Here is a 24,798-nt window from a genome sequence, read left to right as displayed (position 1 = left end):
AAATAATGTGGTAGTGAAATGAAAATCAGCAAAGCTTGCAAAAAAATTAATTAGGGTGATTTCATTTTAGAGAATGGGGCAAAAATCATTTATTCATTAATGTAACACTAAAGTGAAGCAATGAAATAGATAGATGAAGTGTTCTCTGAGAACTATAATATCATTTAAGTTCATTATTAGATGATAAAATCGATGTCAAAGGACCACTCACGAATTTCAAGACCTACTTGCCATACTTGGCCGACATTAGCTAGACAAAATTTCCTGAAACTAGGTATGTCAAGTCTCTGTCACCATCAGCAGATACTGTGCTTTATCTTGACCCGTTAGAAGCTATGTAGGCAGCATTAGTAAAAACCGTCAATATTTATGATGTCATGGCCTGTGGTGCAAAAATTTCAATGTGGCATCACCACCCATATTTTATTTTTGCGTGTTTTCTCGCTTACCAAGTGTCTTCTCACAGCGAGCACAGAGATTTTGGAATTGTGAAAGCGTAACTTAATAATAACAAAAAAAACATTTTTTTTCTTAAGTGTCCCTTTGATGTAACTCATAGTCTGAACATATAACCATTAAACAAGAGAGGGGAGAATTTTTTATACGCACAGCTGAGTTTTTAGGAATATATAGGAAACTTTTGTAAAGGATTCAGCATGCGATTGACAGCTTTGGATTCTCAAAAGTTCCAAGATTACAATAAAATATTTCGAGACTAAAGTACTCAAACAATTCTATATTTATTAACAATCCCCTAAAACTGTTCTATAACTAGTTTGTGATAGGCCTTACGTGACAGGCACACGGGTTTGACACAGGGGCACAGTCTAACCGATAACACATGCATACATTTGCGAAATTCGACAGAATAAGTTACACAATTGGAATTGATGGCCTTTGGATTTTTCAAGCTATCACTGATATATTCCTAAAAAAATTATAGTTGTCTCAGAGAGATGAAGGGAAGACGCTACTCGGAAAATGCAAGTTTTTTAAAATTGCATTTTTTTTGTTTTATTTACTTTCACAAGTTTAGTTTCTTTACATTCATAAGAAAATAATTAAGGGTATAGTTAAACTGGAGGTAGGTTAAAATCACCTCTAAAGGGCTCAAGGTGGCCATTAAAAACTAAAGAGAGTGGATTGTCTAGAGTCCCCTGGAAACTGTCCACCAGGCTGCTTGCCATTGCATTTTGCATGAGGGGTTCACAAAAGCCACATGCTCAAACTAACCACGACTCCAAAGTTCTCATAATAGAATAAATCATCTTGAAACACATATCTTTGCCACACAGGTGAGCTTTCATTTCTACATTTAAAATACGTTTTTCTTGAGATGCAATTTCAGGCAACTTTTTCTATTTGTACAGTACATCATGCATTTGGTACTTCTGTTGACCAGATCGGAATAAAATTTTTACAGAATGTTCTGTGAATAGTGCAATTATCTTCTTTAAAACATGACATCACTTATATAAGTACAGTAGACTTATTAAATGAAACCTGAAGAGACCATGAAAATATGTTCCATTTAACAGGAGTTTCCTTTACTAAGAGATGAACAAGGCTGCAAAGCACAAAAAGGAAACCCAATCGCGTTAGAGGCAGTTGTTCTGCTTAAGCAGCACTTTAGTTTCTCTACTTTCCATTTATTGAGAGTCTACTGCATTATGAACTTAAAGTAAGCGGTTAGTATGGGCTGAGCAATTTTAAAACATTGCACATAACAATGTTTCTTGTTAATTTAAGTGTTTTATATACAGTTTCATGGTAATTATTTTCATTCTTCAATCAATGTAAAAAATATCAGCCATTAAAGGCAAACCATTAAAAAATTTTAGTGGCACAAAAAGTCTGCCTAAAAAAAGCTATATTTTACACATTATCATGGTACAGGGCAAAAACAAGGCAACTTGCCGTAAAACTGATTTCATATTTGAAATCAGCAGAAAAAACTTATGGAAACAGAAAAATTTTTATTGCCCTTGGCTACAGAATAAAAAACTTTGTTTTTTCGTGTAGCATCTTTCCTTGAACATCCTGCAAACATAATAGATGCAAACTTGAGAATGACGAGACAGAATGTTACGTGGCACCCGACTTGGGAAAATACACCAGCCTTCTCTTGCCACCGCAGCTATAGTGATGCTGCGAAACTTGTAAATTGTGTAGAGTATTGCAGTAAAAAGTGAAGTAAATAAAAAATAAAGGAGTATTACAAGAAAACTCAGAAGCAATGCCTACAAGGCACAGTTAGCTAAACAATAAAATTTACGTTGCTAGGCATGCATAAACACACACAAAAGATAAACAGCTGTCACATTATTCTACAAGCAACAAACAACGTCAGTAGTAGCTGTAATGTGACAACAACTCGGGAGGCCGTTAGCCAAAATATATTGCCTAGTTTATGCAGACAGTGCAATACGCATATTATTCAGTGAGTATGCAATGGACAACAAATATTTCGTAATGTTGGTCTAACTAAAGAACAACGAGTAACATATACAGATACAAACAACAATGCCGCATAAGAAGTAAATGCCTGTATGTTGATATTGCTTTGTTGCAAAGTGTGACCATGTTTTTGCCTCATGAAGAAAAGAGATGGAGCTCTTTTGATCAATTTGCAAATTAAACCTAACATTGCACACACAATATCAAGGGCAACACTTTCAAAGCACTGCCCTAAATAAGTTTGCAAAGCTCAAAATGCCATAATGTAAAAAGTACAGGAAAGCTGAGAATAAATATCTATATATATATATACTTCCTAACAGAAGATACACTACACAGGTGTGGCCGTTTTGATGAAAGATTAACGAATTTGGTTCCTCCTTGATACCAAGATCCCATGCCGTGGCATCAATAAATTGATTTTAAAAAGACTTTGTAGACAAAAGCAAAAAGCGGCACAGAGGAATATGTAAGAAACCATTAAAAGTCATACAAATGCATTAATCAAGTGGATATATATACAGCCTGGCAAGGAACACATGTGCACATTGTTAATTAGTACATTTCAATAGCACTTGAAGACTAATGGTCCCCTTTCAACAAGAACAGCAGGAAACAATCGGCGATTGATATAAATGATCTAAAACACATGATCTTGACATTGGAACCTCGCACTCATAGTCCAACACACAATGCAAGTTATCATATTTATGTAAGCTCTCGTTGCTTTGGACGAAGCAAATAAAAAAAGTTCGATGGAGGGCAACAAGGTACAAAAAGAGGCATACAATAGTACTGTACTACAAACCAAACCTGGCCCAACAGCCTAGCCACATTGAACATTTGGCCCTTTCGTCAGGATTACATAAAATCCAAGTTGGTTTCACGCAAATGTGATCCTACAATCTTGGGGCAGTGTCCAACCATTCGTCATTTATTAGGCTAGACTTTGATTTGCTAATTAAGCTTAATGGTTAAACACACTGAAAAGCTTCTGAGAGACAACATTATTTGAAAAGTTCCAGATTATTTTTGCCTCTAAAGCATCTCCCTCAGGAAATTTCTGCATTACCCTGCCATCAACTGCCAAGACTGGGGAATCGAATTTGCAGCAGGTTGCCTAAGCCCATAAGCTGCACCTACAAGCCTCACCTGACCGCTCAGTGGCCCTAATGCAAATAATATTTTACTACTGGACTCATTCCTCCACTAAGTGCACAATGTCGATATTTTGCAGTATGAAAATCGAAGTTTAGCAGCACCCTGTAATTTTTTGGCACTTGGTGCGCACAACACCCCACATAAAATTAAGGCATATCTCTCGCATATTCTTTTACTGTGCAATATCGTGTACACAAATTGATCGAGTCTATAATCTTGCAGGGATTCAACAAGTTTTGTGCAAGTGGCATCATAACATTGCGATGTGAAACAGTAAAAATAAAACCACACTTTAGAATTTGCTATTACTACTTACAACGCGAATGGACTTCTTTCGCTTGTAGGTAAATGCCACAGAATGGTTAACAGTTTACTAGTAGTAGCACGCTACGTACTAATAGATTTTGCATTCTCATGGCCTGAAGGTTTATAGTGTGATACGTGTTTGTGCTAGCTAGCATAAGTAAAATACCTGAAGGTGCTTTTAGGCCACGAGCTTGAAAGTGTGCAGACTTGCTTGCAAGTTGCTCACTTTTTGGTAATCATACCAAAAAGACATTCCCCTCATGTTTTCTGCAAAGTATTTTGTATATTCCTCTTGAAGCAAACTGCACATTTAGATTCCACCGGTAGACGTGCTTGCTGTATTTCACACTATATGGTGTGGTCCCTATAAAGTTGGTCTCTGTTTTGACCTTGTACCCATTTGTTACACTGGATTAAACAGCCGTGGCGTAAGCCTGGAGGACAAATACCTGGAAGACAGATTTTCTACAAGTAAAATCTTACAGAATGCATCACACCAAGTGACAATGAGTCTGCTCTGTGGTTTTCAAAGGCTCAGCTTCAGGAATGCACTAACATTCCAACATTCAGAATAAAGACATAATGCCAGTGAAGTCACAATTACATTGGTACACAACATCTTATCGAGACATTGTGCAATCTAAAAACTGTTGCAGCCAACTGCGGAGGTCAACAGTGGAATAGGATGCCAATAGTACACAGTCTAATAGGCACTAACATATCACAGCAATTTGAGTGGACCAAACTTTGTCCAAATTATTCTGGCTTAATATTGATTAGCTACCATGACCTAAAATGCTGGGCCAAAGAAGCAGGAAGACAAGTTTTTGTGCAAGCAAAACTTGCAGAATGCACCAATTTGATTAAGTCTATTATATGGCTTTGAAAGACTTCATTTAGAAGTGCACCACTAATGCCCCCACGATTACAGAAGGATGAAATGGCACTAAAGCATTAGTTATGCAGGTCCAGTATCACATCTTATGCAATGTTTGCGAAAAACTTTAATGCCTTTTGGACTGTTGTTAGCCATCTGTGTTACACAGACGTGTCTGTGTAAGCTGACCTGCATATGCTTATTACTACCTCAAAGATGATCATAGTGAAAGTATCGACAGAAAAAGAGGATGATTTCTGTGTCTTTCCCTATCAAACAGCATATGAGTTTCATTTCAAGTCACTGTTGAAATCTGAAACACTGCTGGTTGAAAAACAATAAGATTAGTTTTGTTCAACTACTCTAAACAACAATTTACTTCCACATAGTGTATAGGGTGCATAAGAATGCCCCGCTGTGGATACATTTCACAACATATCTGCTGCACATCCTAATGATACACTTTGCAATGAGATGGAAACTGCACGCATGGTCATTCGAGAAATCTTACTAGAGCCAGTTGGCAAAGACCTTTACATTGACAATCAAAGCATAAAATCTGGTGAGTACAGCAGAACTGAAGCAAGGTGTGCTCGATAATTGCCATGATGCAGCATTAAATATAAATTCGTTTATCTGCGCTTGAAGGTTGCCGTATGGTGGGAATGATGCAATAACAAGGACTGCACCTTCCCATAGATTTCCTTCATTGCACTGACTTCTGCTTGCTTTCTCTATCAGCCCACATCAGAAGTGATGCTCTCGAATATAATAATAATAATTATTGTTGTGGTTGAACACGCAAAAAAAAACAGGATAAAACAACGAGGAACGCCGTAGCGGAGGGCTCCATAAATTTCGACTTCCTAGGGTTCTTTGACGCGGACCTGAGTCTAAGTACACGAGCCTCAAGCGTTTTCACCTACATTGAAAATGCAGCCGCCACAGCCCGGATTTCATCTCTACCCTTTTGGGTCAGCAGTCGGGTGCTGAAACCCCTAGATCCCCGTGACGGGTAGCCCTCAAACAACTGACCTATCCGAAAAATGTGGCTCCCACCGCGTTTGTAGAAAAGAGAGCAGCCTAATGGCATCCGCAAGCTTTGACGACCATGTTTTTGTAGCGCTTGAGGATGACGTTGGAATTGTCGTCGAAGTAGAGCACCATGATAGCCGACAGGCGAGTGGGTGCGCAGCAAGGCTTGGGTGCCTGAGCGGGATCCACCAGATGCACAAGGGTCTGCACGATGGCGTGGTTAGTAGCATTCATGTTGAGTGGAAACGAGCACTCGCCGTCGCAGTAGAAGGCCGTGTACCCGTCCGGCGCTATGATCCAATCCTGTGCGTGCAAAAATCCAAGGAACAAGGTAAACACACACGCCAAATGAGCAAAATGTGGAAGGCTCTTAGTTTCGATAAGGTGACAAATACACACAGCCTCTGTAATTATGCTTTGTTTTGCAACAACACTTGCAAGCAAAGGTTCAGGACAAAACACTATCAAAATTGCTAAAAAAGCATCGGCCAGACATCTCACGTGAGAAGGTACACAATAAAAGCTTGTGGAATTAACCCTTATCAACAACGAAACCCGACAGTTTGAGCTCTTCCTTTGCTATACACTAGACTAGCAAGAAATAATAAATAGGCACTTGTAAATTTGTGTGAAGGCATTGTTTTGGGTCACGGTTGGCGAGAACTATGCGACTCGTAGAGCGGCACAGCAGGTAAGCTGGGAAGGGGCCCAGGGAGGGGGGAAGAGAGGATGAAAAGTCTGTCCATATAAAATCGAGAGTATAAATATCAACGGTGAATGCCTTCAGAATAGAGGTTCTCCTGAAAGTTCATGCGCTTCAACCTACACCTCATTTGCGCGTGTACGTATCTGCGGTCGTTACATAGTCAAGCTTTATCCACACAGAGGAGTTTCAGCCAGCCGAAAGGATGATATTTCACATTTTCGGTCCGTGAAAACTTTTCCTGATCGACATACAGCTGATCTGCCTTTGCCGCACTCACAGTCAGAGGCTTGCACACGTACAAGGAAGTGACGAAGCTCTTTTCAACATGCATAATTACTTTAATGGACATCAACATTCATAACGACAGCAGGACATCACCAGTTACACTTCACAAGCCAACAAATTATAACGTGCACAGCTCAGTCGCGAATTAATGCATTCTATGCAAACTTGTGGTCCGTCATCATTATGTCATGGTGATGACACTGTGTCTGACTCTTCTAATGGGAGGCTGTGGCCAACACAGTTTCAGTTTCATTTTCCCGTGCACACAATTTTTGGACTTAGTTTATCAGTACAAAAATGCAAATGGGATAAAATGTTTTTTAATTGATTCGTCGCACACCTCCTACAACTATGTAACGCTGCCATTAGCTGCCACTGGAAAGAATAATTTTAATTGCTTTTCTTGCAGAGGCACAAAGTTGTGCCGTGGGCTTATTCAGGTGGTCTGTACCTGTCTTTCGGGCAAGGCTTAGTGTCACTGCCTGTAAGCTTAGTTTTTAGATTATACGAAGCCAAGATTATAACGACAGTTTTGCGTAGTCTCCTGAAAGTCATACAACCGGAGTTCGACTGCACATTGTTTGCACGCCTAGAGAATTGCATGGCTGCTATACAGGGAGTCTGAGTTATCTAGCTTTTACCTAGTAATAGTATTGACAGTTGGGCTAGTCGGTACAGAAGCATGTTTGTGGACAGAGCGGGAACGACGAAGATGGAGGAGAACAGAAGGGACATTGACGAGCGCTAACTAGCATTTGAAAAGATTATTGGGAGATCCGATGAACATTAAAAAAAACAGTCAACACTGCACACAAATGCTACAAATGAAGGAATGAAGTAACGTAGCGTATCACTTAGCAGACATGCTAAAGGGTTCGCCTATCTTCTTGGCATGTCTGCCCTTAGGTAGTAGGCTATCTTTTTTTCCTTCATTTTCAACACCTTTAAGTAATGTTGACCTTGGGAGTTTACACTCGTTCCTGTGCCTTTTGTTCTCTTCTGTCTTCATCATTCTTGTGCTCCACTCAGACACTCTACTTAGTACCATTGTGAGATGATCAAATTTATATGTAGCTGTCACTTTTCTATTGCACAAAGGAGGAGCAGTATTTGCAGATTCATTCACTAAATATAAGCGCGGTGAAGTAGTAAGCAGTTGTTTGTTGCTTCCATTTCTTGGTATCCTGAGTAATTCAACATTTGATTATATTGAAAAAATCTTTCTCATTTTTAAAAGATCCTAATGAAGAAACTTTAACACTACTACCAATTCAACTTTCTACATGCACCTCAAAGGAGCAGTGTGATGTTCCTTCATGCCATTACTCTTGATGTTGTAGCCGTACTAAACAGAATGACATTTTACATGACACTAATTTGCACAATAAATTAAATGATCGCTTGTCAAATATGTATCAGATGAGATTAATGAGCTTACCTGCCACCCCAGATCTTTAAAGCTGACAAACAAGTTTCGCTTTTGGCAGCTGTTCCTTCGTCCAATCGGTCGTGTGTCTTGAACAGAACAAAAAAAGCAAAAGAAATCTAAGCATACAACAGCAAAATGTTCAACGAAATAAGGGCCAACAAAATGCTCACAGACCAGACACCCATTTCATTCCAGGTTTGTTCAGTTTTATGCTTCTAGATTGCCATATTTTGTGGGCTCGATTACAATAAGAAATAACATGATAAGAAAAATATGATGAGAAAAGAAGTTTACAGATCTATGACGAAATCCCAAATACTGCCATAGCTACCATTATTGTACACTCGATCGCTGCCCAAATGTACCGACAGTTCCTGTAGTTTGGGCTGGTGATGAGGCTCATAATTGGCATAATGATGGCCCTTAAAAGGTTGCTACATCGATTAGGCGAATCCTGCCCAGCATATCACAATTTTTAAGTAACATGACACTGGCGCACCATCTCTGGCCATAAGTACAAAGATAGCTTGAGAGACTCCATAGAACACCAGCCTATAGACCTCTCCCTGTTTGTAAACAGTGTGACGTCACTGCGGGCACCCCGCCCCCTACACCCTCTCTCGGAGCAGGTGCTGGTTGGCAAAAAAGTTCCTCCGGCGGCATTTTTCTGCATGGCAGAGCTGCGTGTCTGCATTCTTCCGATAGAAATTTCTACATTGCTATGTTCTAAAGTCACAGCTTTTGAAAGAAGGGGGTCGTGGAAAAGTCACTGCTCATAGTGCCAGAATTTGCTCGTCGTAGTTGGATGAAGAAACTTTGTTTAGAGTACTGAGAGATGCAACTAGCACGCAGTGGGCTTCACCACGTAGATGGCAGCCATAAAAAAAACCTGATTGCTTTTGAAAGCGAACGGTTTGAATGTACACGATTACGGCCACTTTGAGAAATATTTCCATGGCATGAATGTAAAATTGCTCAATTTCCATCGTGGCATGTGCAATGCAGTTTTAAACTAGGTACAGCATTGGCGACAGCATGATTTTGAGCGGCTTTGCGCAAAGTCACGGATAAGATTCTCATTCATTGCCCAAAAGTCTCATCGGAGATGAATAAAAAAAAAAAAAAAAACACTTGTTGCCGTAGGTTAGGCTGATGTTAACATATCCTCGTGAAAATCAAAGTGAAGTTCTGCTGCTGCTTTTCTCAAAAACACAGTGAAAATTCATGTGATGTAAAACCCGACATCTTAATAATATATAATATTATCCGGCACAGTTACCTTGCTGCATTTGACACCTATAACGTGTTTGCGTACCTATCGCTCCTTTATGCCTTATACACAAACTTCTAACGCAGATTTTCACTTCGTAAGGATGGAGCCTTAAAAGTACGAAGTAGATAAGGAACCGAAATCTCCGCTGTTTCCATTAACACGTATCAGGTATTTGATATTACAAGTTATAGCCATGGTGAAGCATATATGCAGATTCGGCAACGCTACATGCTTATAGCTCATGCGTAGTCATATATATCACCAGGATATCATGCACTTTTATTTTTCTACACGCTGCACATACGCTGAGATGTATCCACTCACAGATGATCACGCCGAATGTATTTTTACCTTGACTACAATGTCAGACCGTAAAGTTCCATTGACAATCGGTTACTGAAACCGGCCCACATTGAATGCCAGTGTTTTCGCGAACAGGACGCATCGCATCATTCACAATGCACGCATTCCCAGTTTCACCGTCCGTAAAGATGAACCTATATTGTCTATGCCTTTCAACGCACCCTACACGCCACAGTCAACACTGCACATTTTCGAAGACGATGCCGCTGTTCCTCGCACAGGCCGCCACGTGTGTTCACTTCTCCGAGACAAACAGCTAGCCAGCGTAGCGAATATTTCATCACGCACTTTATCACACACCTAGATGTTCTCTGACAACTCCCACAGCTAATGTTGCCACTGTGAGATGAAGATTAAGCTTTCAAAAAGAAAAAAAGTAAATGCCCCAAACACCGAGCGATTGCACCCCACTCGGCCACTGGCGGGAGTGTTTTGCCAACCACCGCCTTTCACGTGCACCGGTGACGTCACGCTGTGACGTACCCTGGTAGAGGTCTATTGAGATGCTACTTTCCCTGCTACCACACAAGGAAAGCTGAGTGGCTGTTGTAATTTGTCACTAGGTCGCTGCATCAAAGCACTAGGAAAAATTAACAGTATAAACCAATAATTACATTGAAAGCCTCGATTATTTCTATGGCAAGAAAGTCACAGCAAGAGCACTGAATCTTAACAAAAGTGCCCAAGTTAATCCATATGTCAGCAGCAAACTAATGTGTTGCTAGTTCAAACCAAACAGTGAACATGTAGAAAAAAAAAAGAAATACATTATATGATGCTGAATTGGCCACCAAAGCAGTAAGAGTGAAAAAGTGGTCATTTTGTGCCCATCTTTTTTTTTTTTTTCACTGGCTACTCACTGTTCATAAGAGGCGTTGACAAACGAAAAAGGGACAACATGACGACAGCAACTCAGTTTCAGTGTAACAAACAAAATAATAAGAAAATTTTGCAGACTGCCAATGCGGCAAATTTACTGTAATGTATGATAAGACCACGTCAAACTAAAATTTGTATGAGCCAAGCTCCTATTTTATTTTTTCAATAATAAACTGGTGATAGTAAGTTCCTTGCAAATACGGTGTTACAGTTTAGATAAACACTGTCTTATTAGCCTAATACAGTAACTCTGTTTCACTTATACTATTCGCACTGCAGTGAACAGTAGAACCAGGGGAATGTGAAAATTACACACAGGGTGCAACAAGGCATTTTAAAAAATCACATTTCTTAAAAGCAGCGTACCAAAGTACGGGTTTTTCTCGTGTCGACCGCTGTAGCTGACATCAGCGCTGTGGCGCTTGCGAGTAGCTCGAGTAACACGGTGGCGGCGACGGCTGGGTCCCCCGTCCCGCAGGAAGGCCACCATGAATGGTTGTAGGTCACTGCGGCCCCCTGACCCTACTAGTCCGAGATCATGTGGATGCAACTCGTGGGGGTGCATACTGTGGCCTGCACAACATTTAATTTGTCATCTATTAAGAGGGGTGTTTCAGCCATTTTGTAAGCATGTCATGGAACTGTCTCATGTTATGTAATAGCCAAAGACCTCAGAAGTGCTCAAAGGAGGTGAGGAGGTGTGGTCTTAAAGCACTTGTGGCGGTGTGAATTTAGGTTGATTTTGCTGCAGCGTGGCAGTTCACATCTTACTGTCACATTGAAAATGAGCCATGTTTGGAAATGGGAAAATGTAAATTAATTGCTAGAAGTAGTAGAAATCCTGCTTTCAGACAACTGGGAGACGCTGCTTCATAGTTTGCATACAGACAAAAAATGACAGCGCTTTTCTCTCCTGGCATTTCCCGTCTTTTCGGAAGGGTCCATGATGGCAGCAGTCAGTTAACGTGACGCTATGTAGAAACAAGCTCTTGATTGATCTGTGTACATGAAATATCAGTTGTGAATTTTTCTATCCTGGATTGCCATGCAGTTTGCACAGCCATTCAGCCTCGTCTCTCTTGGCTGTCATATGCAACTAACTGATTTCACTTCGTTCTGTGCGCCCTCGACTGAGCAAGCAGAGATAACAGTGTAGCCCAAAAGCGCTAAACACTAATAGAGTCAACGCTTTGTCTTGACATAGTCCATATCTTAATAAGTTGCAAGGGGAAAATACCATACATACTCACGTAATGAACACAAATTTTGTCCGCAAAAATCGAAGCAATGTTTTGGGTGCATTTATTATGCGGCGCAAGATTTATGAAAATTTTTTTGGGATGAGCAAGAAACCTTCTTTTGAGATGAGCAAAAAAAGTTAGGCAGCTTGACCTTCCACAATTGACATACACATACACTGTTTAAAAATGGCTTCGTTTCACTTCACTCATCTTCTGTGGTTGATGGTGCTATGTTCTGCAAGCTTTCCCCTCACTGCCCATGCACTCTATATAAGCATTACGTGGCCTTCTTCTCTTGCAACCACTTAACAACCGCAACAGTCGTATCTGCTCTGATCTCGAGGAATGCCCAGAAGTGTACCCAGATGATGCTACGTTCTCTGCTTTGCCAACTTTGTGGCAACCTCGTACGATGATTGGGACGACATCGAAATTGCGGCAAGTAACCAACATCGCAGCAACCGAAGCACGAGAACAAACCGTCGATAACAAGATTAACAACAGAATACGGTGGCCGTCTCGCTGTTCGCATGAGAAGTGACTGTAGAAAAGGCAGCCAATATCCTGCGTTCTTTAAAGTGTGCGCTGATAATGAGCACAAAAATTAAATTGCAACTGAAGCGAGGATCAGTGGTGCTACTACGATGTTGCAAGAATCGTCATGCTTTTTCCTGGGTGACAACCATTTCTTCTAGTTTTACGGAAACCTGCGACGCGATTGCAACGAATGGCCCTATGCAACAGCCATGGCGACAGCGAACCCTGTCATTGTCACTCAAAAATCGCGTGCACGTGGTTGGGCTTTAAAGTGTCCTATTTGTAGGCAGCAACCGTTGCTTGGCGTGGGCAGTTTTGTAACCTTCGCTTGCTGTGTGCTGGTGAAATGTGATATCTCTACACTCACGTCGTTTGTGAACTCTGCTGTTGCGAATGAATAATTGAAAAAGACAGGGGCGTGCCACTCACAGATAGAAGGAAAGTGGCACACTAGGAGGTGTGGCACACTAGGAGGCATGGGCCTAGTGTGCCACACCTTCGATATGCCACTGCACAACGTTACTCCTCAGCGACTCATGTCTCATGACTACAGTCAAGCTGTTCAGAAAGAGGGATTCGATTTGGTAACATGTCAAGTAGAACATAGAAACCATCATGACTAAACGTGGTCTCTCAAAACAACTTTGACCAAAGTGCTCACCTGATGCTTTGCAGTGAATCTGCAAAAAGAGACCCATGTTCTCATTAGGGAATGCCACCCACGTCAGAAAGGGTTCAGTGACGTTAAATGTGAGCCACCCGTGAGTTTTTGCATCTATAGTTAGATTGTCCACGTGCTGGAGTATAACATCTCTACAGAAGAAAGAAAGAAAGGCAAAATAAACACATAGCTAAACGATGAAAGAAAAGCTTTACTATTTTCAAACAGGGTAAGCAAGCTCCCTATAAAAGTAGTACAGTGCAGTCCACTTATAACGATACCACATATAACGATATATCGGTTATAACGATGGGTCGACTTAACAGTCTCATTTTATGCATTGGGGCTATGGGGAAAAAAACCATATATAACGATATGTTATCCACCGCATATCGGATACAACGATGAAAAGTTTGCCGTGGACGGCATGTTTCATTCAGAATAATCGTAACATTTAGATTGATAAGTTCCTCTGAAACGAACTATGCCGAGACAAGACGAAAAGTTAGCGTAGGCGAGTACCTGCCGCCACTGCAGCACAGCGCCGGCAGCGCGTCCCGGCCGTTCAAAAAGCCGAGGAGAGCGTCGCGAGTTGGCGCGACGCGCTACAGATGGCGCCAGCTGTGTCACGTTTTGCGCCTCGCCTCGACCGCGAAGAGGCTGAGAAAATTAAAAAAAAAAAAAGCGAAAAGCAAAGCGCCGCGCTCCGCGGCTCCCCGCCTTCTACAACGGCAAGCCGGCAAGCTAACTCGTAGCTTGCCGAACGAAAGCGGGAAAGAGAGAGAAAATAAAAAAGCGAAAAGCATAGCGGCGCGGCGGCATCGGGGCGGGGCCTCGTTGGCATTCCGGCTGTGTACCTCTGGCTGTGCTTTCTTCCTCCCACTGCTCCCACCCCGCCGTCGGTCAGTTTCTCTTCCTCAGCGAACCCGTGATGCGTTCTTCGGAGTAAGAAATAAAGTCTTGTTTTTGACATGCTACTATCTACAATATTTATTAATTGGTGAAAATAGCGAAATGAAGCCTGGAGCTACAAAAGGTACGTCCGGCGACGATTTTTTGGCGGCAGTCCAGATATAACGATCACCGGTTATAACGATCATATTTTTAGGTTTTCTCGATATCGTTATAAGTGGACTGCACTGTAGCAGCAGCCAAACCAAATGCCACATTCACTCCTGCAAAAAGCAATCGGCGATAGAATACTAGTGTGATATGACAATACATATATATAAAAAGTGACAACCGATGTTGACAAAGATACAAAGAAATGCAGTTGTAACAATAAAGAGAGATTTGAGCGACACAAAAGGCAAAATAGAAGTGCCAATAAAAACGAAATGTCTGTCAGCTTCACAGCAAGAGCAGAGCAATGAATTCGATTGTTATGTGGGGTTTAACATCCCAAAACCACCATATGATTATGAGAGGCGCCGTAGTGGAGGGCTTCGGAAATTTCGACCACTTGGGGTTCTTTAACGTGCACCCAAATCTGAGCACACAGGCCTACGACATTTCCGCCTCCATCGGAAATGCAGCCGCCGCAGCCGGATTTGAACCCGCGACCTGCGGGTCAGCAGCCGAGTACCTTAGCCACTAGATTACTGCGGCGGGGCCGTCATCACTACTGGACCTCGCACCACCGCAGCCATGAAGGAAGAAAGAACTTTGTAGGAAACTTCGTAGGAAAAACTCCGTGACTGCAGCGGACACAAGTCACTAGCATTACCGGCGTGTTTTATATCCAGCATCTTTGCAGTGATCATGTTGGCATAATCCACTGATTCAGCCCTATGTCTTTACAATCGAGGCAAGTATTTTGCTTTTGAACCACCTTAACAACTGTATTATTAGCACCTTTTGTTCGTTACCCTAACTAGTGTTGGCTCGCGACTGCAGCGAACACGGTGCACGGGCGCAGCCAGCATGAAGTTTGGGAGCTACTGTACATGGTAAGTCTTGTTACATCGATAACATTTCCATCCTTTGTGCAGTGGTAACCACACTCGTCTGGAACACCTGAATGACGCGCTCCGCATTGCACTGTCAATGTTGGCATGCATGACCGCTTAGGATGAATGCTCACATGTGGACTATCTCGCACTACCCGATCTGAAAAGTGCCAGAGTGCCAGAGCGTTCAGTTACAGCGTTTTAGACTAGTGTATTAACCTCTTCACTACAGCCATGTAGCATGTTTTTCTCTCTGTCTTATATTTTTCTTTCACGCAGCCTACCTACATGATTGCTGATGCAACACGGAACAAAGGAAAAACTCTGAGCAGCAAGAATAAACTAGCTACCTCCTTTCCAGAACCTGCAGCAGAACAGGCGGCAGTTTGACTATAAATACCTTTACTAGCAGAAATTGCGAGTTTTAAGAACGAAGCTCGCTCTGTATGAGACATTTTCGCCGAACTATTATTGTCTAATAAAGGCTTTTCGTGTTGAGCAACAGTTTGCTTTTACTGGATGACCATTTGCACTCAGCCGGTTAACCAGTTGGGAACCAGTCTCTTTCAATGGGCTGACCAGTTGAGCACCTGTTACCTCTAATTGAATGACCACCTCTATTCGAATTCGTTAACCAATTGAACACCACCTAGTTTCAACTGGGGGACCATTTATGATTAACTGGATTACCAGCTGCACGCCAGTTCACTTCAACTGGTTAGCCATTCGAGCACCAGTTAGCTTCAATTGTATGACCGATTCGTACCCCACCAATACCAATTGGTCAATCAATCAGCCACCAGTTCTGTCTGAATAGTTATAACTAATTGGATATGAACTGGTTCACCAATCAGATATAATTGGTTTGTTTCCAACTGGTGGCGAAATTCCAGTGGGTTGAAAATCAATTGATGTCGATTGGTATTTTTTCAATTGGACCATTTGAACTTTTTTGACTGGGAAGGCAAAACAATGAATGAAGCAGCGTGAAGGAAAGAGTGAAATGGGTGACAGGTGCTTCTGGAATTTTTATGGCTATGTGTTTGTAGCAGACTCATGCCTTACTGCAACACCACAACCAAATTTCAACCACTGAGCGGTTTAGCTGCCCTTCAAGGCTAGTGACGGAAAATTTTTACTACTTTTTAACATTCCAAAGATAAATGATATATACCTAGTCAGCCAGCATAGTATACAATTAACTACTACATTTTTTACACCCTCAACACTTGAAAAAGGCTATTTTTAAAATTCATTTTGGAGATCAGTGTCAGACAACCAAGCCATATCATTCCCGAAACACAATAGCGACCATCATGAATATGGTCAAAACTCATAAGTTCGTAACAAAACTTGACTTGGTCAACAAATATTGGCACTATTCAGCCCACTGAACATGCATTACTCAGGCAGCTTCTTTATTTAATTGATGTAAACTATACCATGCTACGTACTCGATTTTGACGCCGTGTCTCAGTATGCTGATCTCAAGCGTGCATGTGTGGTCTTCTGGCAAACTACTGACTGTAGCCTCTCGGTAGATGTTGAGTTCTGCCTTGAGAATTTTCTCCGCAGGAGACACTTCGCTGACATCGAACCAAAACCGTTTTTCATTGTCATGGCGTAGGTGAAGTGAATGGTGATGAGCTGCAAGACAAACTTGTGGTTACAAAGTGATGAACAAAATAGTAAGGATAGAGAAGCATACAGAAGGGTGTTCAAGAGTTTTTCTTCTTTTTTTTGTAATGAGGTGCATACTAATGTGATAGATTAAATCAAGATAGACTGATGTTATTTCTTCTAACTACTCACCACATTAATTTTAGAAACATAAGTTTTTTATTGTGCACTAAAACACCGTTACACGCATGTCAGGGTGCCAAGCACATGTTTCAAAGCGCAAGTTCTTTTTTGGTGTTTTGGCTATGTTGTTTCAATAAAAGTGCCCATTAGATGCCCTGTTATGCCTCTAATGCCTTTAGAACACAATTTATTTCATTTTCACAGACAAATAACTTAGTAGGCCTAGTCAAAGAGCTACAATGTTATGATAAGAAGGTGTGGGAACTTCACCATTATATCACCGCCACTCTTTTCTATCAAGAAAGCTGCTACTGGTACTGTTGAATGGTAATTTACCACTACGAAAGGAATCTTTTTTTTTATGTATGCAGTTGTTCACTGTGGTCTGAGGGCTTCAGTAACTGCACAGAATTTCGCACGTCATATTGTAGAGCCTGTAAATTAGTTTTCATCCTGGTGCTGTGCCACACAGAGCAAACACCACAACAAGTTGGTAGGGGTTTAAATTTACTTCATTGTCGTGCTCACCAGGCATTTAAAAATTGGTAAAGCTGATCCCAGAACCAAAGTCGTTCCAGGCCAGTCAATTTAACCGTTGAATGCGCCGGAATGCAAGCATATGACATTAAAAAATTTAGTTTATTGATAGCTTAAATATCAATTGGAATGAAATTTGATTTTGGCAGAATCGGCTCGGAACGCATAGTATATATTGGGTAAGCAATGACAATGACAGCACAAAAGCTTGCAATCACACATTTCATTTATAATCGGTGCCCTAATTGTCAGCTAGCAGACGACACAGAGCCCTGGCGGTATGCTCGGGCAAATTGGACACAAACAGAAATGACATCAATTGCGGCTAACTACTGCTCGTGAGCAGAACTCCCTGCAGCCGCATCCGTTCCTTTTCTGCATGACGCCCCTCTACGAGCGGATAATTCAGTGGAGTTAAGTTTTGTGTAGTTTCAAATGCGGGGCTGCAAGCTGCTTGAACATTTGTTATGGGTGGACTGCGGCTTTCACACTTTTCTGAAAAACATAAAGCCACAAAAGCTTTGGGCTATCTAAGTGAGGCGAAAAGAACAGTAGTTATAGAAGAGCGTGGTGCTTTACGTGACGCACTTTAGAGATGACAAGTAATGAGACAACCACTGTCTCTCCACCCAAATACTGTTTAAACTGAAAAGAATTTTGAATTCTGACACAGTGCCTTCCAGAGTTGACACCTTCAATATTCAGCTACTGCGAACACAATAGCGGGAAGCCCTGACCGGAGTTTTGAGAAGAGTCACTGACGACATATATTCGTATTAGCCTTAGTATAGCGTAAATGCTTGCGTTGGCATGTTTTGCTCGCTAAATTATTATGTAACGCTATTCCAAAGATAATACCGGTAACACGACGCTCCACGAAGTGCTAGAGTAGCTGCGCCATCTATGATCGTGTAATAAAAGCTCCAAATGCTGATTGGCTCACTTCTAGTTGCAAGTGGTCAAAGCAGCGAAGCTCCACAATTGAAACTGTGCTCGATTCAAAGCAATTTAAGCACATAAACGTATTACAACGTGTTGTGCTCGCTAGGTTTAATGTAAATGTTTAAGGTGCAGCCAAAGAAGTGTTTACAGAAATGCAGGGATGTTTTTGGTAGACATGAGAGTGTGCAAAACCAAGCATCAGTATATAAAACAACGTCGTCTAATCATTCATAGTCTATCAAGCGAGCGGCATCCTTTATTGTGAACCAGCAAGTTTGCCAAGAGAGCAGGGCAAGACGGTAGGCGGTAAGCGGGCAGCCATTATTTAGATACATGTGTTGATGAGCTTTTATGATCATGTATAATTCACGGTGCATCTTTACATTGCTTGCTTTTTCGTTACGATCTAAAGAGAAAACTCTAGGGTGTGACTATGAAGCGCATACTTTGAAGAGCAGGGCAGACGATTTGTCTGCATCAGCCAGTTTGTCGGGCTGCTATCTACGTAATTCCCGGTCAGCTGTAATAGCATCGTTTTTTCCAGTTTTGGTATCAAAAATTGCATTGATAGAGAGTTTTCTTTTTTTTTTGTAAGCACTTTGCACTTCAAAAGTGAAATTTGGCAGGCAGCAATGTCTCCAGCTAGACTGCGTATAAATCGGCTTTTTGAGGGGTGCACAATTTCGTTACAGCTAGCCTTTAATGAGCAGCACACAAAGTGATTGCAGCGTAGAGAATGACAGCTATAGCTTCACGCGATTCAATACTTTGAGACTGGAAATGCCCTAGGCCTATCACATCCAGAAGGGCAGAGTATATGACACATCTATCGGTTTAACAGTGAGTTCTCGATGGGACAATATGTTATTGATGAGTCACTGTAAGCATATACATTTGACGTCTAATTGTCCCACTGCAGTGTTTTTAAAATAAACACCCACAGTGTGCAGTCTTGTTCCCTCTTTCTTACAATATAATTCCTTCCAAGTAAAATGTCTTATACGGATCACAAACAAGTCACTTAAGAGCACGAGGTATTGAAGCACACACTGCAGCATTTACTGTGGTGTATACTAACATAAGCTGCATTACTCACTATTGCATGAATTATAGAAACTTCATTAGAAAAAAATATCTTTGAACTTTTATCGTAAAACAAATGAACAAGAACATAACCTAAATTTTTCAGATTTACTGTAACTGTTAATGAAGATGCAGCCTTGTGCCATGCATGGCACACTGTGTAGTTAGGACAGCGATCTTGCAGCAATTGTTGAAAAACAAAATCTAGGTGACTGTGATCTTAGCATGAGCAGTGAGATCTGAGCAGAAACAGTAAGCCATTTGTCACTTGTTACCAGAGTATAGTAGGCACGCTATAATAGTTGGCCCACGAATGTGAAATAAAAGCTTTCTAACCAAAATCGCAATACGAGGAAGCACTAAAACCATAGGCTTTCAACGCAACCTTCTACGGTGGTCAATGCGGGGGGGAAACTGCCGAAGCTAACCAAACGTTACAAGGGGGGGGGGGGGGATGCGACGTAATGATGCCAAAGATACAAGATTAGCCACATCAGTGGGGAAAAAGAATTACACGGTAATCAGATTTAGCATACGTGCGGCTGCCAGTACCGTAATACACCGTCGAACGTGAATAATCGTGTCAGCGCGCACACAGAAAGTAATTTCCTGTCATGTCGTACTTCCCCCGCAATGATTATCAGCATGAACTATCCTAAATAATCCTGAACTGTTACCAAACTGTCAATATGAATGAATGAACGCTGGCATTCCGGCATGCATTCTTAGAAGCGCATTGCACGCTCACTCGTCATAGAAAGAAACAAACATGGAATGGAGATACGCACCATGGTTGAGAAAGCTAATGATAACATCGGAATCATTGATCATCCGTAAGCTTTGGTTGCTCGTGATGAACTCATTGTGTGCCTTCGCCGAGTCGAGGTGAATGTCCCCGTTGTCTTCATCCTTGAACGAGTTGTAGAGATCGAGCAGGTAACGTGGTGCGGAGAATCTCCGCTCGTGGATCTTCGGCTTGGGTCTGTGATCGAGGCCCAACAGGTTCAAGATTTCCTGCTGCATTTCACGCCGTTCAGACTTCGGTAACGTGCGGTAAATGATGGTCTGGTCCACGCCATTGTCCGCATAATAGGCGGCAGAACAAAGCCGCACTGATAAGGCGAGTAATGATGTGCAAAGCAACATCACAATTTTGAAACTCAACAGCCACATTTTGTTTCGTTTTTCTGTCGCCTGTCAAACTACAGTGTTGCCGGACGCGCTGTGTGATTCGGTCAATGTTGAGCAAAATAGCCAAATGTATTTGAAATTTAAGGCGCCAATACGACACGGAGGAAAATGAGGCACACACACACACACGCGGAGTGCCCCTTCTAACAAAAATTTATTTCGAAAGAGGACAGAAAATATTTTTACACAACGCGCGCTGTGACGCATAAAGTAATATATACAAAAAGTTGTCATTGTGCCTTGATGCGCAGTCGCAATAGAGGTGTGCGCCAACTGGTCGGCGCGCTGCCGCCGATAGTTTTCACCGCGCCGCCGCCGCCGACGCGAACTGATCGGCGCGCCGCCGCCGCCGACGTTTTTTATCGGCGCAATCGGCGCGCCATTTATGCGCCAGTACGGACTTTTCATAGATTTGTCTTCTTTTTCATCTTGATTTATAGCCTCATTTCACATTTTATGTAGCCAGTAAAAACCAGGCTTCTTAGTTATCTTCATCCAGCTTCAGAGGCCGAGAGTACCACTATGAACAGCGGAACGAGTTCGGCGGCCGCTGCATGAAATGACATATTGGACAAATTGACAAAAAATAATTGTAACAGTTACAGTAAAGCATAGACACTGCCATCTTATGCTCAAAAGCAATTTTTGCTGTTTTTTTGTGTCGTAATTAGCTATGATTATGGTGATACGACGTTGAATGTAATGGCCCAGCGTTTTGATGCGTGCGAGTTCGCCATAGCACAATTCGAATATTCATACGGATGAAAAACGGCTTCATTATCAGTCCAAGATGGCAGCCTATAATTGTGCCCGAAACAGGGCGTATATAAAGAAGAAATGAAGTGGTAGCAGTGCAGCACGAATGCAGCGCGTTAGATGAAGGGAGGAGGAGGAATAAATGAGGAAGGACAGGGAGGTTAGGCGTTAGATGAAGAACTACACAAAACCCCGAAGGACGAAATCGAAAGGGAGAAGTTTAATGAAGATTAAAAGCGTCGAAGCATAATACATGCTCGAACCTACTCAGGGTATATCAGCACCTGTCCGTGGTGTTATAGTTGATAATTTTCGAGGATGACCACCTATATGCAGCGTCTGAACATGCTGCAGAAAATATTAACCGTCTGTTTTATTGTTTAACTTATCTGTTTGTACCGGCCTTTTAAGACATTGGATTCCCGGGATGAAGATGCCAAGGCAGTAAGATGGCAAGAGAGAGAGAAAGGAAGGCCGGGGGATTAACCATATCTTGGCATACGGTTTGCTGCCTAGCACTGGGGGTTGAGAAATAGGGGCAAGAAAGGGCGTGTAGAAAGACAGAAAATAAAACGCATGTGCACTCAGGAGTAAGATGGCAAACTTAACAGAGGATTTATTACATTCTGTACAGACAGGGCGAGAGGTCTCTTGCGAATGAGCTGGGTGGCTCACTATAAAGTGTACGTTTTGACTTAATCAGGGAATGGGTCCAGAATGCGCTGTTGAATCACGAGACACACACGCCATTTCTGACGGTGCCGCTCACACTCGCTCAAGTCAAGGTCTTTGATAGGGGCGTGGCCACCACACTGCACCTGTGACACCAAGAAACCATTGTGGTCGCCTCGTCGAACGTCTTATGGTGTCGGAATGCCACCTTACTTCCCGGCTAAGATGGACAGTACACGGCGGACAGCAGGCTGGCTGCCCTTCGGTGACTTGTTTGATGAACAAAGAACGCGGCCCTCCCCCGTTGGCCCAGGCGCCGCGCGTAACAACGGCTATCCAGTGGTGAGAAGAGGCGTAATAAGCTTGTCTGAGACCACCAAATTTAAAAAGAACAAAACAAAATTTAAAAACTTGCCAGTAGACAATTTACAAAAGACGGCTGGATTCATCAAAAATCCAGAGACCGACATTTGAGCGACATGTCATATATGACATAGTTCAGCAAACTGGTTTTCATGACGTAACTTGAACGGACCTACTGGCACTGGGAGAGGTTAAGAATGATTGTCGCTGACAGATGTACTTCTGTTGCGAAGGTAATGCTCAGAGTCAACCAAATAAAACTTAACATTATATTCAAGTCTTGATAAAAAATAAGTCAAGTTAGAAGGCTCCTGAGGTGACCAAATAACAAATTACTTCACCATACTTTATGAAGAAGTAATTTGCAAATAAATAATGCAACCGCTGTTTATATGACATTCAATGACGTGACCGAAATCAACGGTGTGTCGTCGCTATAAAACTGGAAAGTTAGATGTGGACCCGATCGGGCGAATGCGGCGGAGAACGAATATGTCACGTAATAAAAGCGATGTGATGTTGCACATTTTCATCTTTACAACTCCGTGCCCTTCCGCTTGCTCGTGATGTGTTCGAAGGAGCTAGCCAAGTGTCAGGTAGAAGTCAAGCAGAGTAGCCGGGGCTGATAAGAGCAACGTTTATGTTCACTATTTACACACTAAAGGTAGCATCATGGAAGCTTGATGAGAGCTTCTGAGAGCTGGTTCAGAGCGTCTTGGTGCTCGCGTTTTAAGCCGTGGTCTTCCTAAAATTCTCTGCAGGAGAAAACAATAGACATTTTGCAATAATCTGCAAGGCAGCTTTTCTGTAAGGTTAGTTTTCCAACCATAAACTCTCGTTCACAGACTGCTTTTCTTGCTCATTTTGTTTTTGCCATTCATCTTTTTGAGATCTTGTTGTGCTCGCGTGCCTTTGCTGGAATTTGGAGAGGTGACATTTTGTTGTACTCGCGTGCATTCGCTGGAATTCGAAGAGATAAAGACACAATGAGGGAGAAAAGCAGTCTGTGAACGATAGTTTTTGGCTAGAAAATAAACCTTACAGGAAAGCGGCCTTGCAGATCACTGTAAATGGATAGACTGCATGTCCATTCAGTCCAGGGCAGTCCGAAGGAATTGTCGTCTTCATCTCCGTCCCCAAATGGTGGGGGTAGTGGTTAGAAGAAGGCGCCTAATTTCTGCAGCCCAGCAGGGAGCACGGCGCAGCGAATAAAGATTAAAAAAAAAACGAGAAGGAGAAAGAGAGAGAAAGTCAAACACTGCCTTCTTTTCTACCCAGGAAATAGAAAGGATGCATGTTCAGTTCGTCACACGGCGAGAGAGAAACACAACGTAGGTCATAGTGCAATAATACGCACAACGCAGCACAGTGCAATAACGTTGCATCGCACGTGCAGAATAGGGTCTGCAGCGCTAGGGCCTGGGGGAGTGGAAGACTTGAAAGCACCACAGAGTGTGGGGAAACATACCTGACGACGGATCCCAACCTCTCGGCTAATTATTCAGCGCGTCTCGTGGCACGTCGAACGAATCAAGCTGCTTGATTTCCGACAGCTCTTCCTAGGCCGTCAGTCAGTCAGGCGTGTCCAAAGAGTTTTTGACGAGGGGAGCCAACAGCCCTAAAGAATTCGAAGTATGACTTTCGTGTTGTCACCTCTTTTGGCGCACCTCGAGAGCGTTGACCCGGAACAAATCAGGGTAGGTGAGGTGACTTTCCGCGAACCTTACCTGCTTTCCAAACCAGTTACTGCATGCAAGCTTCCCCTGAATGGATGAATGTGTGGCTGAAGAAAAATAAAAAGACACAATCTTTCCTTGCGAGACCACGGCTTAGTCCTTGAAGGGAAATGGGAGAGTGGAGAAAATAGTTTAGAAGTAGGTAGGAGGAGAAGGTTTGGAAGAACGTGACGGTCATGGCTGCTAGAGCAGAAAGATAATAGGGGCCGTCGGCAGGGCAGTCCGAGTCGTACAACTTGGAAATGTGGAGCTGCAACCATGTACGCAGATACCTAAGGTCATTCCCACGAGAAAAAAAAAAAAAATCTGCATCACCTTTTTTGGGCAAGAATACAGAAAACTAGCTAAACGAAAAAACTAAAATAAGTAAAGAAATAACCGATAATCTAACCACCAATTGTCACCACAGCTGCGGAAGGAAAGAAGGAAAAACGTAATCCGCGACCTCGGCACCAGCGGCTACGCAGAGGCATTTATTCGCAGAATACTGTGTATAAGAAAAGACACGGGAAACACGACACCAATGGCGCCGCAACGACGCCACGTGTCGACCAAA

The 24,798-nt window shown here is 42.3% G+C and overlaps 1 protein-coding gene across 1 annotated transcript; it reads right to left on the bottom strand.

Annotated features, from left to right (window-relative positions):
• Positions 1–1,513: 1,513 nt before the first annotated feature.
• On the bottom strand, positions 1,514–20,740 carry LOC119170296 (glass bottom boat). The gene is made up of 6 exons (XM_075886134.1): positions 20,313–20,740; positions 16,614–16,806; positions 13,211–13,362; positions 11,138–11,344; positions 8,266–8,342; positions 1,514–6,139 (listed from the first exon to the last, which is right to left on the bottom strand). The coding sequence occupies exons 1-6, from the start codon at positions 20,695–20,697 to the stop codon at positions 5,885–5,887; spliced, it is 1,269 nt and encodes a 422-aa protein (XP_075742249.1). The 5' UTR covers positions 20,698–20,740; the 3' UTR covers positions 1,514–5,884.
• Positions 20,741–24,798: the final 4,058 nt, after the last annotated feature.

The sequence above is a fragment of the Rhipicephalus microplus genome, unplaced genomic scaffold, assembly GCF_043290135.1.
Source record: "Rhipicephalus microplus isolate Deutch F79 unplaced genomic scaffold, USDA_Rmic scaffold_876, whole genome shotgun sequence".
NCBI lineage: Eukaryota > Metazoa > Arthropoda > Arachnida > Ixodida > Ixodidae > Rhipicephalus > Rhipicephalus microplus.
Note: the sequence above shows the minus strand (reverse complement) of the source record. Positions and strands in the feature narration are given on the sequence as shown.

What these genes read in the sequence shown, in the direction of transcription:
- LOC119170296 (XM_075886134.1), bottom strand. Translation starts at nt 20,697, where the DNA reads ATGTGGCTGTTGAGTTTCAAAATTGTGATGTTGCTTTGCACATCATTA. An exon ending in CATTAGCTTTCTCAACCATG is followed by an intron (nt 16,807 to 20,312) that starts GTGCGTATCTCC and finishes TTTGTCTTGCAG; the next exon opens with CTCATCACCATTCACTTCAC. An exon ending in CGAGAAAAACCCGTACTTTG is followed by an intron (nt 8,343 to 11,137) that starts GTACGCTGCTTT and finishes GTTCTGTTCAAG; the next exon opens with ACACACGACCGATTGGACGA.